General features: G+C 43.0%; 1 protein-coding gene across 1 annotated transcript in view; it reads right to left on the bottom strand.

Moving 5' to 3' along the window:
• Positions 1-9276, bottom strand: part of CHRNA4 (cholinergic receptor nicotinic alpha 4 subunit) — a 117041-nt gene extending 107765 nt beyond the window's left edge. Inside the window, exons 1-2 of the mRNA XM_042466412.1 lie at positions 8533-9276; positions 1069-1220 (exon numbers count right to left, since the gene is read on the bottom strand). Coding sequence (XP_042322346.1) covers positions 1069-1220; positions 8533-8593 — 213 coding nt within the window. The 5' untranslated portion in view covers positions 8594-9276. The remainder of the gene's footprint in view (positions 1-1068; positions 1221-8532) is intronic.
• Positions 9277-15556: the final 6280 nt, after the last annotated feature.

Genomic DNA, 15556 nt, shown 5'->3' with positions numbered 1-15556 from the left:
GTATTTCTTCCTATTTATAATAATTTATGTCCATCAAGGAGATCTAGCCAACAAACATGCTCTATTTCATATTTTTATCCTCACAGTAATCCTATTAGGTAGGTCAGTGTTACGGGTCCAATTGCTCAGTCAATTTCCTGTGCAAGCACAGGTCTGCACCTGAGTCTCTGTAGTTGTAATCCAGTTCTCGAACACATATCAAACCCTGGTACTCATTTTGATACTCCAGTTCTTAGAGCTCTGGATTTGTGAATATCTCCATGCAAACAGGAGGGTCAAAGTGAGGCTGTTCATGTGCACATTCAAATTTAGAACAACCAGAATCTGGAAACTCCCAGAATCCCTTAGCTAGCATTGCCCTTAGCCATGCTCTGTGGTGTTACTAGGAGTTGCAGGGATGCGATGCGCACCAGGGGACACCCTTAGTGGGAGTGCTACCGCTGCTCCTCCAGCATCTGCCTTTTGGTAGAAATAGGCTGTGGCATTTGCTGTGTCCCTTTAAAACACTGAAGAGATGGGGTGAGTGGGGTGAGGCTCAGTGGGAGAAGAAAGGAGAGGCCCCAGAGTTTTTTAAATTAAATTTTAAATTTTATTTTAAAAAATAATTTTTAAACATTTTTTTAAAAAATCTTTTAAATTTTTCTTTAAAAACATATTTTACCAAATTTTCACTCCAACCACATGAAACTATGTACATGCAAGTACATTCAAGCTGTGCATATGCTATTGTAATTGAAAGGTATAATTTTAATTCTGCTAGTTGTTTTACATCATACCTATTGACATTTCATTCAGTGATATACAGGAATTATGATTTATGAGAAACATTAGTACAAAAAAATTACTAGGGATTCTGTAATAAGGGAGGCGGTCAATTGGGGGGGGGGGCAGGTGACGCCATGAGTTACCACACTGGGTGACACCAATTCTAGTGATGCCACTGGCCATGCTGGCTGGAGATTCTGGGAGTTGTAGTCTGAAAAGTAACATTTCCAAGCACTCCCTCCTTCCCTCATTCTCTCTCTCTCTCTCTCTCACACACACACAATTTGTTTCAGCTCTACTTACAACATCTATAAGCTGTGCAATGGACAATCCAAACCGCACAATGACCACATCAGAAATGTTTGCAACCGGCCGAGACCACTTGTTATATCCAACGAAGAGTTTCTTCAGGAGACGTTCCTCAGCATGGGCTCGAGATTCTACATGGCTGAAGGCTGCAAGGAAAGCAGATCTGGTTTTAAAAGAGAGTCCTACCTTGTTCCAATTATTCTTCCCATTCATGGATTATTCCCCATTTCAGAATGCTCTCTCCAGATGTCACATACCTTAAGCACCTCACAACAATCTTATATGATAAGCTAGACTGATTATTCCTGAATAGCAATCTGAAAATGGATTCCCCCACCATCTCATCCAATGGAGGCCAGTGGCTCCCCTAGGTCTGTGCAGGTATCTCTGTATTAAGGGGCTTGACAGACGGGCAGCTCTGTGCCACCAGTCTTTACCCTGAGTAGGTGCTGCAGCAGCCGCACGCTGCAGCACCAACAGCACAAACAGGAAAGGCCACCTCCATGACGCCACTTCCTGCCAGCGACATCTTGATGCTGCATGGCGCTTGCGTCATCATGGTGGCCCCCATGTGGACAGGGGGCCACAATGGTGGCACTGCCATTACGTATTAGGGTTCAGGAGCGTGCAGTTGCTGCGCACTCCCGAACCCTAATTTTGGCCTGAGGACGGCGCTTTCCGCCCATCTGTACCAGGCCTTTGTCTAACACTTCATCAGTCGTCCCCCCCCCCCCAGTATATTTTCATATTAATCCTGGACTGTTGATGCTTCAGGTTGTTGTGTTTTTCAGCCCACTTCTTCTGTGACCTTTTTGCGGATACAAAGAAGAAACTGCATGTGTGAAAAGGCTGCATTTTAAAAGGATTACATGGAGATGTTCTCTGTGTTGTCAGACCTCTGATGGCCCTGATGTTCAATGAACTAGTTGATAAGGGAACTCTCCATCTAGGGGTGACTTTGGGTGCATCTACACTATAAAAATAATGCAGCTTGACACCACTTTAACTGCAATGGCTCCATCCTATACAATCCTGGGATTTGTAATTTTGTGTAGCAGCAGCAACCAGAGAAAACTGAAGACCCTGTAAAACTACAAATCCCAAGATTCCAATATGCTGGCACTACAGCACTAAAAGTGGTGTCCAACTGCATTATTTCCACAGTGTAGATGCACACTTTATCATGGTTCACTCATGCATGTATACCGATTGCATCAGCAAGTAGTGTCTCGTATGTGTGAACCACACAATTTGGAGGATGTGAGTAGGGCATAGGCAAATGGTTTTACTCAAAAAAAATCTGAATCATGTTGAGGGCCAGCTAGTCTGGAAAGAGTTGAAATGCTTTTAATTATCCTCTAAAGTTTGATTCTAGTCATATCCCAAGGGGTGATTTTTTTCCCTAGTGCTTCTTGATGTTACCAAGAGATGATGTAAAAGTGAACTAATAGCACATGACACGGTACACCCTTTTCTGGACCAAATCACTTCAGTCTGTAGAGGGAGTTGCACATCTGAATTCTCTGCCTCATAAAAACATACCCTGCAAAAGGCAAACTAGCTAAAACTGTTTAAGCTGCGTGTGTTCTACAGGCAAGGCACGATTTCACATGGGGAAACAATCAGACACAGGATCTCCCACCTTAGCCAGCAGTCAAAAGGGCACATGGACTGCCATTATTCTAGCTACATGCAGTGAATTACAGCCACCCACGTCAGCAAAATGCATCCTTGAGAATTGAGCCTGGTGGCTAATTCACATAGCTGATTTGGTCCCACATAATGAAGAAATATCCCAAAGGCAACAGATCCTGTCTGATCTTGGAAGTTAAGCAGGATCAACCTTGGCTAGTACTTGGATGGGAAATCACCAGGTGCAGTAGTGTAAAACTGAGAGGAAGGAACTGGCATAACCATCTCTAAGTATTCCTAAGACAACTCTACGAAATTCAACCATAAATCAACAGGGAACTTGAAGGCATGTGTGTGCATGCACACATACACATACACAGTGGGGAAAACAATAAAGTAACATAAGCTGCATCCACACTGCAGAAATAATGCAGTTTGACACCACTTTAACTGCCATGGCTCAATACTATGGAAATCTGGGAATTGTAGTTTTGTGAGACATTTAGCCTTCTCTGTCAGAGAGCTCTGAGGCCACAACAAACTACAGTTCCCAGATTTCTATAGCACAGAGCCATGGCAGTTAAAGTGGTGTCAAACTGCATTATTTCTGCAATGTGGATGCAGCCCTAGTTAGCATGTTGAGAAGCACTTTTTAGAAGGACAAAAATAAATTGCACCTAACAAACAGTACCAAATATAACTTTAAAAATGAACAATAATAATAAAAGAGCATATATAGATTAACTACTACTAATATAATGCACTAAAATTACACAAACCAAAAAAATCAAGAAACTAGTTAACAATTATATAATCATATACAAAAAGTAACAGTGTACTTGTTTGATAATTTTGTTTTGTGTAACTTATTATTATTAAACTTTATTTCTAAAGTGCTATAATTATACACAGCGCTGTACAAAGTATATTATATATTATATTATTAATAGCTACTCTATGTATGTTCTTTACTTTTTTGTTCATTTTTCATATTATATTTGCTACTTTGTAAGGTTTCCCCAGGGTTTGTTAAGCATAATTTTCTTTTCGAGACTCTCCTGTATTTCTTTTTGTGTTAAAAATAAATTGCAACACATTTGACTTTGGAGGGTATTTTGTTTTTCCCCCAAAATGATGCAAGGTTGTGACCCAGGTTAATGTGCCACATTGATCCATCCCTTGGGGGAAATCCATGCAGAAAGCTTATTTAACACGCCAGCTCAGCACCTCAAAACATGGATTTGGGAATCACCTGATTGAAACAGGCTTCAGATTTGTGTTTCCCTGTGTGTTCATAAACATGCAAATCAGCAAACTACAAGATATATGTTTCTTCTCCCTGCCCCAGTCCAATGTGGGTCAGTGTGGAGAGATGCATACTTCCACCAGACTGTAGACTGCACTTTTACATGGATATAGTAGGAAACTACTCCCATTGAATTAACTAGACCATCTCCTATTGTAATTTTTGTCAATGCTGTTGCAAAAGACTAGAAAACAGGTGGATGTCTGGATGTGAGAAGTGCCAGCAGTGATCATAAGAGATTCTTTAAATGTCCTTTGGAATTTTTTCATATTGATATGTGGCCCAAGAAAAGTTCCTTTAGCCTGTCACCAAGTCAAAAGATATACATTTTGTTTTACTCGTATATCCAACATCTCTTGGATTAGGATAAAAAGAATGCATGGGGGGGGCGCGGGAATCATCAAAAGCATGTTTTTTGAGTGTGCAGAAATCCTGGTGAGAAGAATCCAAAACTGATGAAAGGATCTTCACAGTTTGGGACTTCTTCTGTGAGTGTGGTGGTTTTGCACAGAGACCAGCATTTCCTGAGCAGAAAATAATGTTTCTGTGCAGAAATATTATACTGTGCACAGAAAAACAAACTGTTTCCTCTGGAAACAGTGCTGGGATTGATTGTTTATTCTGAACAAAAATCATACATGATTGATCTGCATAGAAAATAGAATTTTCTGCTCAATAATAATAATTTGTTTTATTTATATACCGCTATTCCAAAGATCATAGCGGTGAACAGCAAGTAAGCTAATTAGCAAGTAAGCTAATTTGCCCCCAACAGTCTGGGTACTCATTTTAGCAACCTCGGAAGGATGCAAGCCTGAGTCGAGCTTGGGCCCCTTTTGCTGGTCTTGAACTCGCAACCTTGTGGTTTTGAGTGAATGGCTGCAGTACAGGCATTTAACCACTGCGCCACCAGGGCTCAAGGAAACTATTTGTGAGGTTTTTGGATACTTCCTTGCAGTGGGAAGAAAACTGCTGAAATTACTCATAGTTTCCTTTGAGAAGAACTTAGGATGCATCCACACTGTAAAATAATGCAGCTTCACACCACTTTAACGATCATGCCCCATCCTACAGAATCCTGGGATTTGCACTCGTGAGACACCAGCACCCTTTAACAGTGAAGGCTAAAAACCTTGTAAAACTACAAATCCTAGGATGGAGCTTAAGCACTTAAAGTAGTATCAAACTGCATTATTTCTACGTTATAGATGTACCCCCAGTGAAAAATCACATCCCTATTAGGCTGTAAGAGATCCCTGAGTACCAGCTTTGCCATATATTTCTTCTGTGGCATTAGCAAAGACCCTGTCTCCTACTTCATCTCTCCAGTCCATAAAAGTGAAATGACTGCCAGCCTACCTTGCAAGACTGCTCAGATTTCAATTATTTTTTTTCTCCCCCACTTTAAGCAAACTTCTGCAAGAGTATGATCAAGCATTTGGAGAATGAGAGTGTTATAAAAGTAATACATATTCATGGAGGATTGTCCAATATAGGAGGCCAGGGGTGGGATTTGCAGTGCTAGAATTCCTTTGAACTGATCCACCTTGACCAGTTCTTCTCCTCAAGCATTTATTTCAAGAATATAAAGTCGCCTCTCAAGTGAGACTTAAGGAAAGGCCATGGACTTCGTTCTAAGCAATGACCTGAAAAGTTTGAGGAGGCTGCAGAACCATTATGGCAATTCTCAAGAGTGCATCTTAGGTTATTTTGGTGATGTGGGGAATAAATAAGTAAAGCTCAGTGTTGCCTTGCTGAGAAACAAACCAAGAAAAAGCATTTGCACTTGGTAGCCATCCCAGACAGGGGTGGGGGGTGAGGATGTAAAAATGCCATCACACAATCATCACAATCCAATACTACACATGTCTACTCATAAGTATGTTCCTCTGTCTTCAACAGGGCTTAACTTAGGCATCATAGCATTGTCACCTAAGCTACTTACAACAGAAAACTGACTGTATTGAGTCCTATGAGAATGCTCTAGAGTAAGCAGGCTGAGCATCACTATGGTTCGCACTATTGCATCCAGCAGTCAACCTTTTCATGCTTTAGCCTGCCTAGGATTATATTATCTTCTTTTTTTTAAAGACATTAATGGAATGGTTAAGGCAGAGCTTGTTTTATGTTTGGGAGACTCAGTAAAACATTTTTAACAGGAAAAGACCCAGGGGTAGGGAGCGAGATGGGGAGAAAGAGAGATCATCAGCATCACAAGGCTTACTAATATTTTAAACTGAGTCAGACCTAACCTGTTCCAAGTGTCAAATTATTCCTCACAAAACCAGGAGTGCAAATTAAAGGATGGAATTAGCATTAACTGTTGCTTGGTGGTGTCTCCCCTGATTCAATGATTTATTCACTCATTTATTTATAAACTATATGCATTTGTTGCATGCTTTTCAAGGTACCCCCCCCTCAGGTGACTAACTAAACTGCCACTTATCTGGCAATTGGGATTTCAAAATGCATCAAAAATGATGCAAGTAAGCTTACAACAATCCAGCAAGGCAGGACAAAATTACTGCTTCTATATAGCAGAACTTGAGGGGGAGCTGAGGCTTGTTGCTTAACAATTCTTTTGGCCAAAGTGAAATTGCTCAGTTTATACCTCCCAGCCACTGTGGTCATCTAAACTGGGATCAAAGGCAGTCCTCTGCTTTCATAAAATGCCTTCTGAACTGGGTAACCAGCCACCTCATCCCAGAGGTGCAGCAGCTGGCTGTGCTTATGCAATTGCAAGAGAAGTGTACTCTGCACATGCTCAAAAGCAGGGCAGTTTTTCATACTTGGTGGGTTCACAGAAAAAAAAATAAACACAGTCCAAAACCATTCTCCATAAAGAGAAGCAGAGCAAGCTGTTGACCAAAATGACTGTATAAAGTTATAGCCAGAGGGACTAATAATCAAAATCATGGTTTGAGATTTCTTGCAAAGAGGAGGAAATGCTTCCTCCTTCCGAATCTCACTTTGTGTGAGGTTTTTATGCCAGTAGCTCTTGGAGGTCCAAATGGGGGGAAAGGAGTAGCTCACCCCACCATTTCAGAATGAGGTGTCCCATCTCCTACTCAGACCCTGGTGTTCACCCAGGGATGAAATGAAGCCAGGGCAAAAGTAGGTTTCCTAAAGACAACCCATTTCAATGATGAAATGGATGAAAAATATCAGAGAAGCCAAGGAACGGATCATAACTCAGGGGTCCTGAGTATATGTTTTGCAACCTCCTAAAGGTCCTAGGGCTCTTTTCCAGTTAAAGCACCATTCCTCAACCTCTGACACTCAAGACATTTCAAACTTCAGCATCCAGAAGTCCTAGGGCAGAGGGGCCAATGTTCAGGGCTTCTGAGAGCTGAAGTCCCAAACACTTGGTGGACCCAAAGGGTGAGAACCACTGAGTTGGTCAGGTATCAAGGGATGGGAAAGACTATTCTCTCTTTCTATTTGAGACCTTTACCAATGCCACAGAAGAAATCCATGGGACTCCACACAGAGCCAAATAAAACGCAGCAGTGTCAAGGCTCTGTGGACAAATGAACTTGGCGTAACGCAGTTTCTGGTGTAACCTCCTTGCAACTCAGATCCAGTTCTCCTTGTGAAGTTCACCGGATGACCTTGCTCTGCCCGCAACCTAACCTACCTCCAAAGTGGTAGAATTCAAAGAGATAGCCAGGTTAGTCTGTATGAATCAGTATGTAGAGAAACAGTAGAGAGATATTGTAGCACCTTTGAGACTCACTGAAATGCTGCCAACTTCTTTATTTTGGCGAGTCTCAAAGGTGCTATAAGAACTCTCCACATCCTACCTCAAAAGGTTGTTGTGAGGAAGACACAGCTGTGTCCCAGGCAGAAGGGCCCACACGCCAATGTGGCAAGTTACATTTGGAGCAACATGGTGACGGAGGGAACCTCCAGCTTCTATTTAGCCTTGCTTCTCAAGGCATGACTTTGGCTGGGGCCAGGTGCACTCTCTGGATCTGAAGTCTACGAAAGCTCATGCTGCCAATTTCTTTCTTTCAGTTAGTCCCAAAAGTGCTACCGGATCTCTCTAAGGCTGCATTCACACTGGCGAAATAACCTGGTTTGGCACCAAGAGCTCCGCTCTGGGCCCCACAGCAAACTCCAACTCCCACTTCAGCCAGGGCAGTTAAAGTGGTGCCAAACCAGGTCATTTCTCCAGTGTGGATGCAGCCCTTGATACCCCCAAGGATTATTGTTATCAATATTGGGAGTTTCTTGGAAGGAAGGAGGTGGAAGGGAAAGAAGAGGGCCACTGATCCTGTGCCAAAGTGTCACCTTCTCCTTCTCTAGGGAAAAATAAAATAAAATCTGAATCCATTTAGAATTAGATCTCAAAGGGAAAAGCAAAGGATGCTCTTCAGGCGGCGATCTAAGGATGGGGAAAGCAGAGGATTGTTTGAAGGGGAAAGAAGGGACCATTGCTGCAAAGCGGGGCTTCTTTTCTTATTTGGGCTGCGTGGGAGTGAACCAGGCGAGAGAAAGGGGGAAAATGTGAAACTTACCAGGGAAGAAGTTTGCGCAGAGGAGGACGAGGAGCTGCTCTTGCAAGGCGAGGAATCCCATTGCGGAGCACCAAAAGCCCACCTTCCTGGGAGGAGGATGCGCGGAGGGAAAAGATCAACGCGGGGAGCCCTTGAGCATCCCCTTGGTCCTCCTCAGCCTCCTCCCTTGGTCCCGATCCATCCTTTCCCCTGCTCCTTCCACCTCCTGGGAGCTCTCTGCCTCCTCCGCTGCCTTCCCCACGCCAAGAAGGTTTTTCAAAAATTCAACTCAACAAGAAAGAAAAGGCTAGAGGAGAAAGAGAGAGAGAGAGAGAGAGAAGGATGGATGGATGGATGGATAGATGGAAATATCCCCCTCAAACCGAGCTCAGGAAGATGCTAGTCCGCTTTGATCTTCAAGGTGGGACCTTTTTGCCTGGACTTCCCTGAGATGCTCAGAGAAGAATCAGCATCGTTTTCTAAACTCTGTGGAGACTGGGTCTTCTCCGCAGCCAGCCTTCTGCCTCTCCGTCTTTGCCTGTCCTGCTCCGCCTTGGATCTGGCTCCGCTGAGTTTCCTAAGCGCTGCTTGCCTCCCTCCTTTCTCTCCCTCCTTCTTCTCTGCCTCTCTCCTTTTCTCTCTCTCTCTTTGGCCACAGCGAGGTGGTGCTTCTGGAGCCCCCCTTGAAAGGCTCTGCGATCCCATCGAAAGGAGGAGGAGGGGGCAAGAGTAGCCCCACTGATGGGAGAGATGCATGAAGCCCTCCTGCAGATGGAGGTGGGCTTCATGCATCTCTTGGGGAGGGAGCAAGTCACCCTCCCCCCATCTTCTTCTGGGGACACAAGGGGAGATCCCACCCCACATCAGGCAAAATCCCCAAAAGAAAGAACCCAGGGTCACACAGTGTGTGTGTGTGTGTGTGTGTGTGTGTATACACTCATCCCTCCATATTTGCTGCTTTGATATTTGCAGATTTGATTATTCACCAATTTGAGTAATACATTCCCTCTAGGAAGATCTAGGTCCTCCAGTGCAACTCTATGGTCAACTGTACCTAAAAGTTGCATCAAAAGACCTAGAGATTCCTAGAGAGAATGCTCTACTAGGCATTTGTAGTTCCTCCAGCGAAGTTCTATGGTCAGTGTCTGTCGAACATTAACCACAGAGTTGCTCTGCAGGATCTAGAGAGTCCTACAGACGTGACTTCTCAGGTAAAAACATGGTGTTTTTGTTATTTGTGATTTTCCCATAGTCACGGGAGTCTTGTGCCCCTAAACCTAGCAAATATGGAGGGACAGGTGTGTGTGTGTGTGTGTGTGTGTGTGTGTGTGTATCCCACTCATTTCCATGCCAGCATGAAATCAAGAACCAGCCTAGGCAAATGAAAACCACCCCCGGGTGAGGAGGATTTCCCAGCAGACAATGGATCATTAAGTAAATGGACCCCCTGTAGGCCTTGCCATTCAACAACAGAACAATACACAGATTAACATGCAAATCATCTCCTCTCAACCAACAGTATATATACCCACTCTCTTCCATGCCAGCATTCTCTGAACATGCCAGCCACAACTGCTGGTGAAACGTCAGGAATAAACTCTTCTAGAACACAGCCTCACAGCCCAAAAAAACCCACAAAAAACTAGGGATGCCAGCCATGAAAGCCTCTGGCTTCACATGAGAAAGAACAATCCTAGAACAAGGGAAGTGCTATACTGTTAGTCCTCTTTGACCACATCATGAGAAGGCATGATTCATTAAAGATAATAATGCTAGGCAATACAGAAGGCAGCAGAAAGAGAGGGATCATACAATCATAGAGTTGGAAGAGACCCTAAGGGCCTTTAATCCAATCTCATTCTTGCCATGCTGGAAGACATAATCAAAGCCCTCCCAGAAGATGACCATCCAGCCTCTGTCTAAAGAATAAATAAATAAATAAATAAAACTTTTATTTATATCCCGCTTTTCTGTTACAAGACAATCAAAGCGGCTCACAACATATTAAAATCCACATTTACAAAATTATGTCCTGAATTCCGCCCCTTAAAACAGGATTAAACATGTACAATTAAAATATCTATTAAAACACACACACACACACACAAATACAAGGACAGAGCGGTGGGCTGATACATGATGTGGGGGGAGTCATTCTGCGGCCGGGCACTTTTATTCAGGAAAGGCCTGCTGGAAGAGATCCGTCTTGACAGCTTTTTTAAAGTTGTCTAAGCTGACAATTTGACGGATCTCGTCTGGCAGACCGTTCAATAGTTTGGGAGCAATTGCAGAGAAGGCCCTCTGGGAGGTAGCAGTTAGTCTGGTTTTTAAAGGCTGCAATAGATTCCTCCCAGAGGACCTGAGGGTGCGGGGCGGATTATATGGAAGCAGGCGCCCGGATTGGTTTGCCACAGGGCGGTATACAAATAAATATTATTATTATTATTATTATTATTATTATTATTATTATTATTGGCGATCCCTCAAATAGGTTGGACCCAAGCTATGTAGGGCTTTAAAGGTTATAACCAACACCTTGTACTGTGCCCGGAAACTAATAGGCAGCCAGTGAAGAGATTTTAAGATGGGTGTAATTCGGTCACTCTTAGTTTTTCCGGCGACCAGCCTGGCTGCCATATTTTGCACCAGTTGAAGTTTCCGGACTAGGCACAAGGGTAGCCCCATGTAGAGCGCATAACAGAAATCAAGTCGTGAAGTTACCAGTGAATGTACAACAGTTTCTAGGTCCTTTACTTCCAGGAAAGGGCGCAGCTGGCGTATGAGCCGAAGCTGATAACAGGCGCTCCTGATTGTCGCATTCACCTGATTTCTCATGTGAAGTGATGGGTCTAGTAGCACCCCCAGACTGCGAACCCAGTCCTTTGTGGAGAGTATGACCCCATCTAGGACTGGAGGTTGCAACCCTATACCTGGTTTGGGGGCCCCTACTGTAAGTACCTCCATTTTGTCTGGATTCAGCTTGAGTTTGTTTTTCCTCATCCAACCCATTACCGCTTCAAGACACTGATTGAGGGGAGAAATGCCATCTGTTGTCATAGCTGCTGATCGGGACATGGAGAAATATATTTGAGTGTCATCAGTGTACTGATAACACCCTGCCCCATATCTGCGAATGATTTCTCCCAGCGACTTCATATAAATGTTGAATAGCATCGGGGACAGTATGGCACCTTGAGGGACGCCACATTTAAGCTCTGTTTTTGAGGAGCGACTCTCCCCGAGCATCACCCTCTGGAATCTACCTGAGAGGAAGGAAACTCCACCACCTTCCAAGGAAGAAACTCCACCACATTCCAAGGATCCTTCCACCACCCTCCAAGGGAGTGTTTTCCACTGTCGAACAACTCTTACTATCAGGAAGTTCTTCCCAATGTTGAGGTGGAATCTCTTTTCCTGTAGTGTGATTCCATTGCTCCAGGCCCTATTTTCTGGAGTAGAAGAAAACAAGCTTGTTCCATCCTCAATATGACAGGCCTTCAAATATTTAAACAAGGCTACCATATCACCTTTTAACCTTCTCTTCTCCAGGCTAAACATACCAAGCTCCCTAAGTCTCTCCTCATAGGACATGGCTTCCAGACCTTGAAGACCTCATGCCAGATGGTCAGACTCAATCAGGCCTGAATTTGCAGGAACTAAGCAGAGCAGTGGAGGACAGGGAGGCTTGGCAGTGTCTCATTCATAGCATTGCCATGATTCAGGGTTGACTCGGAAGCAGTTAAAACAACAATGGAATGAGGGAGGAATATTCCCCATTCAAATATCTTTTGACTGCTTGAGCTTCATGTTGTTTTTAATTGTTGTTATTATGTGCCTTCTGGTCATTTCTGAGTTATGGCAATCATATCATGGGGTTTTCTTAGCAAGATTTGTTCAAAGAGGAGTTGTCTAGGCCTTTTTCTGAGGCTGAGAGAGTATGACTTTCCCAAGGTCATCCAGTGGGTTTCCATAGCCGGGGTTCAAACCCCGGTCTCCAGAGTCATAATCCAATACTCAAACCACTCAAACTGGCTCATTTTAATAGGACACCTTATTTGTTAATCTTTTTTTTTTTTTTAAAAATGTTTTGTTTTATGGTGATAATTGGTTTTGCTGTATTTCATTTGACTCTCTATTCTGAGCCACTTGGGGGCTCATATTTGAGGAAAGGATCTGGGCAATCTATTACATAAACAAGAATCACATAAAATAAATAGGGAGTTTCTGGAGTGAACTCCTCCGGGATTTATGCCCAAGATGAAATGCCACACTCCTCTCCTTTTTTGTCTTGTTTCTTCACACACACACACACACACACACACTGCAGAAATAATCGAGTTTGATACCACTTTTACTGCCATGGCTCCATCTTATAGAATTCTGAGATTTCCATAATCTCTCTGAGAAAGAAGGCGAAATGTCTCACAAAACTCCAGTTCCCAGAATTCCATAGCACTGAGCCATGGTAGTTAAAGTGGTGTCAAACTCGATTATTTCTGCGGTGTAGATGCACCCTCTACCTTCCCCTCTTTTTTTTCTCCCTCCCTTCCTCTCTCCCTCACACACACATGAATATTTAAAAGAGAGATAGACATTTTGTGGCTCTTGTAAGAATGATTTATTGTAGCAGAAGCTTTCAAGGCTTACAAACCATTTCCTCAAATACTTCAGTGGAGTAAAATATTCAGGGCTGAGGTATATTACACTCCATCAGTGCATTTGTGGAAGTGGATTCTTCTCCATGAAAGCCTATACAATATTCAAATAATTGACTAGTATCAAAGGTGCCACAAGACTCCTCTTTTGCCTCTTCCTCCCAGCAAATGGACTAAGCCAGCTCTTGGTTTGAAAAATGATTTTTTTTTTGGGGGGGGGGAACTCTAGTACATTGAGCTTTAACCAGACAAAGTGGTGTCCTCCTGTTTATTCAGAAGCAAACCCATTGATTTCCATCTCCTTCTGAGATTTACTTTCTTTAGGAGAGCTAGCGTGGTGTAGTGGTTTGAGTGTTGGACTAAGATTGTATCTGCATTGCAGAAATAATGCAGTTTGGCATCGCTATAACTGCCATGGCTCAAAGCTGTGGAATCCTGGGATTTATAGTTTGTTGTGGCATCAGAGCTCTCTCTCAGAGATGGCAAAATATCTCACAAAACTGCAAATTCCATAGCACTGAGCCATGGTAGTTAAAGTAATGTCAAACTGCATTATATCCGCACTATATCTAGAGTTCAGATACAATTTTTCACAATGAATGATTTGTTTCTGGTTATTCCTGGGATAAGTCCCCTTTAATTTTGACATCGTGTGAAAATTTTCACCACAATCACACAATTTTCCCAGGATATTGACTCTTTAAACCCTTGATTTTTCCCACGTGATAAAGTCCTAGGAGATGGCGGTTAAAATCCTCACTCAGGGAAACCAACTAGGTGAGCTTAGGCAAGTTGTACACTCTCAGCCTCAGGGGAAGACGATGGCAAATTTCCTCTGAAGAAATCTGGCCAAGAAAACACAAGGACAGGGTTGCAACTAAAGAGAGTCCACTTGAAGGCATACAGCAATAGCTAAACATTCAGAGATCGCCAGCCTTCCCAGGTTCAAAATTTCAGCCTGCATATTTATGAATATGACAGTGCCAAAAGGAAGACACATTTGCTTTTGGGTTAAAGAGATGCAGGGCATCACTAATACAAATGGTACAACTATCCAGGGATAGCCATGTTGGCAATATAGCAAAGTACAATACCACCCAAAAGCCACAAAACAGTGATACCTTTATAGGGACAACCAAAATGCACAATGTACATGTTGCAAGCTTTCAAAACTCCACTGGTTTCTTCATTAGGCAAAGGTGATACAAATCTTACAGGAGAAAAAAATATATAACCATGTTATATGACCATCATAGGCCTGCATTTTGTCAAGATGTTGTGATTGTTGTCCTCAGTTTGGATGGTATTCATGCAGGCAAGGTACTGGGAGATTGAGGGAATAAAATTAAAATTTCATTAACAAGACAGAAAGGTACTCCCTTTGAGAGCCAGTTTGTCTCCATCCTTTGTGAGGCTACAAGCCCCGTGAAAATAAATGGGACTTGTTAGTCACAACTAACTAGGGAGTTTATCACATGCAATTTTAACGCTGATGCGGACATGGGACAGGATCGGTCTGGAATGGGTTAAAACTGATTTTACCACGTACAAAATTGCTGCTGCACTGCCGCCTGACCATCACGCATCCTCCAGTAGTGCTCTGGCAGCCAATTTTGGTAATACAGGTGATGGTCGGGGGGGGGGGGGTAGCTCAGCAGCAATTTTGTGTGTGGTAAAATCAGTTTTAATCTGTTCCAACCCAATCTTGTCCTGTGCCCAGGTTGGTGTTAAAATTGCACGTGAGAAACTCCTAGGTTTAAGTAGGGCTTAAGTAGAATTTCTCTTTCTGTTTCCAGCCTCAGTGATAGTTACCAACAATTCAATGGGTTTATGTAAAATGTATGGATACCAAAGACAAAATAAAGAGGTGAACATGGGATTGATTTGTAGGTTTTGTGTTGATTTGACTGGTTCAAGAATAAAAAGGAATCAGAACTCTTTATCAGAACTCTTCAAATATCCCATTCTTATTTTATTTTACAGCAGTTTGATCTTGAATATATCCAAGACTGGGCCTTGAACTGTCCATTTCTATACATGTTGACTCAGAGATAAGTCCAAGCAGTGCTTGGAAAAATTACTTTTTGATTACTCAGACGCCCTACTTAGGAGGACTACTGGCCATGCTAGCTAGAGGATTTTGGGAGCTGTAGTCCAAAAAAGGTAATGTTCACATGCCCTGCAGGTGAGTGTACATGGGACTGCATCAACATTGTCTAGGATACCCAGCACAAGGACAGGGAGAGGGAGTGGGAGAGAGATCTGAAATGATCATGTGTGTGGAATTTACATTCTTTTAAATCTCTTAACAGTAACTGAACTCCCCAGTAGTTCATCACCTTCAGTAACACCATCATTCACATAACAATAGTACAGTAGTAATAATTCTT

This window comes from Sceloporus undulatus, chromosome 4, assembly GCF_019175285.1.
Source record: "Sceloporus undulatus isolate JIND9_A2432 ecotype Alabama chromosome 4, SceUnd_v1.1, whole genome shotgun sequence".
In the NCBI taxonomy this organism is placed as follows: domain Eukaryota; kingdom Metazoa; phylum Chordata; class Lepidosauria; order Squamata; family Phrynosomatidae; genus Sceloporus; species Sceloporus undulatus.
This window is presented reverse-complemented; position numbering and strand designations above follow the sequence as displayed.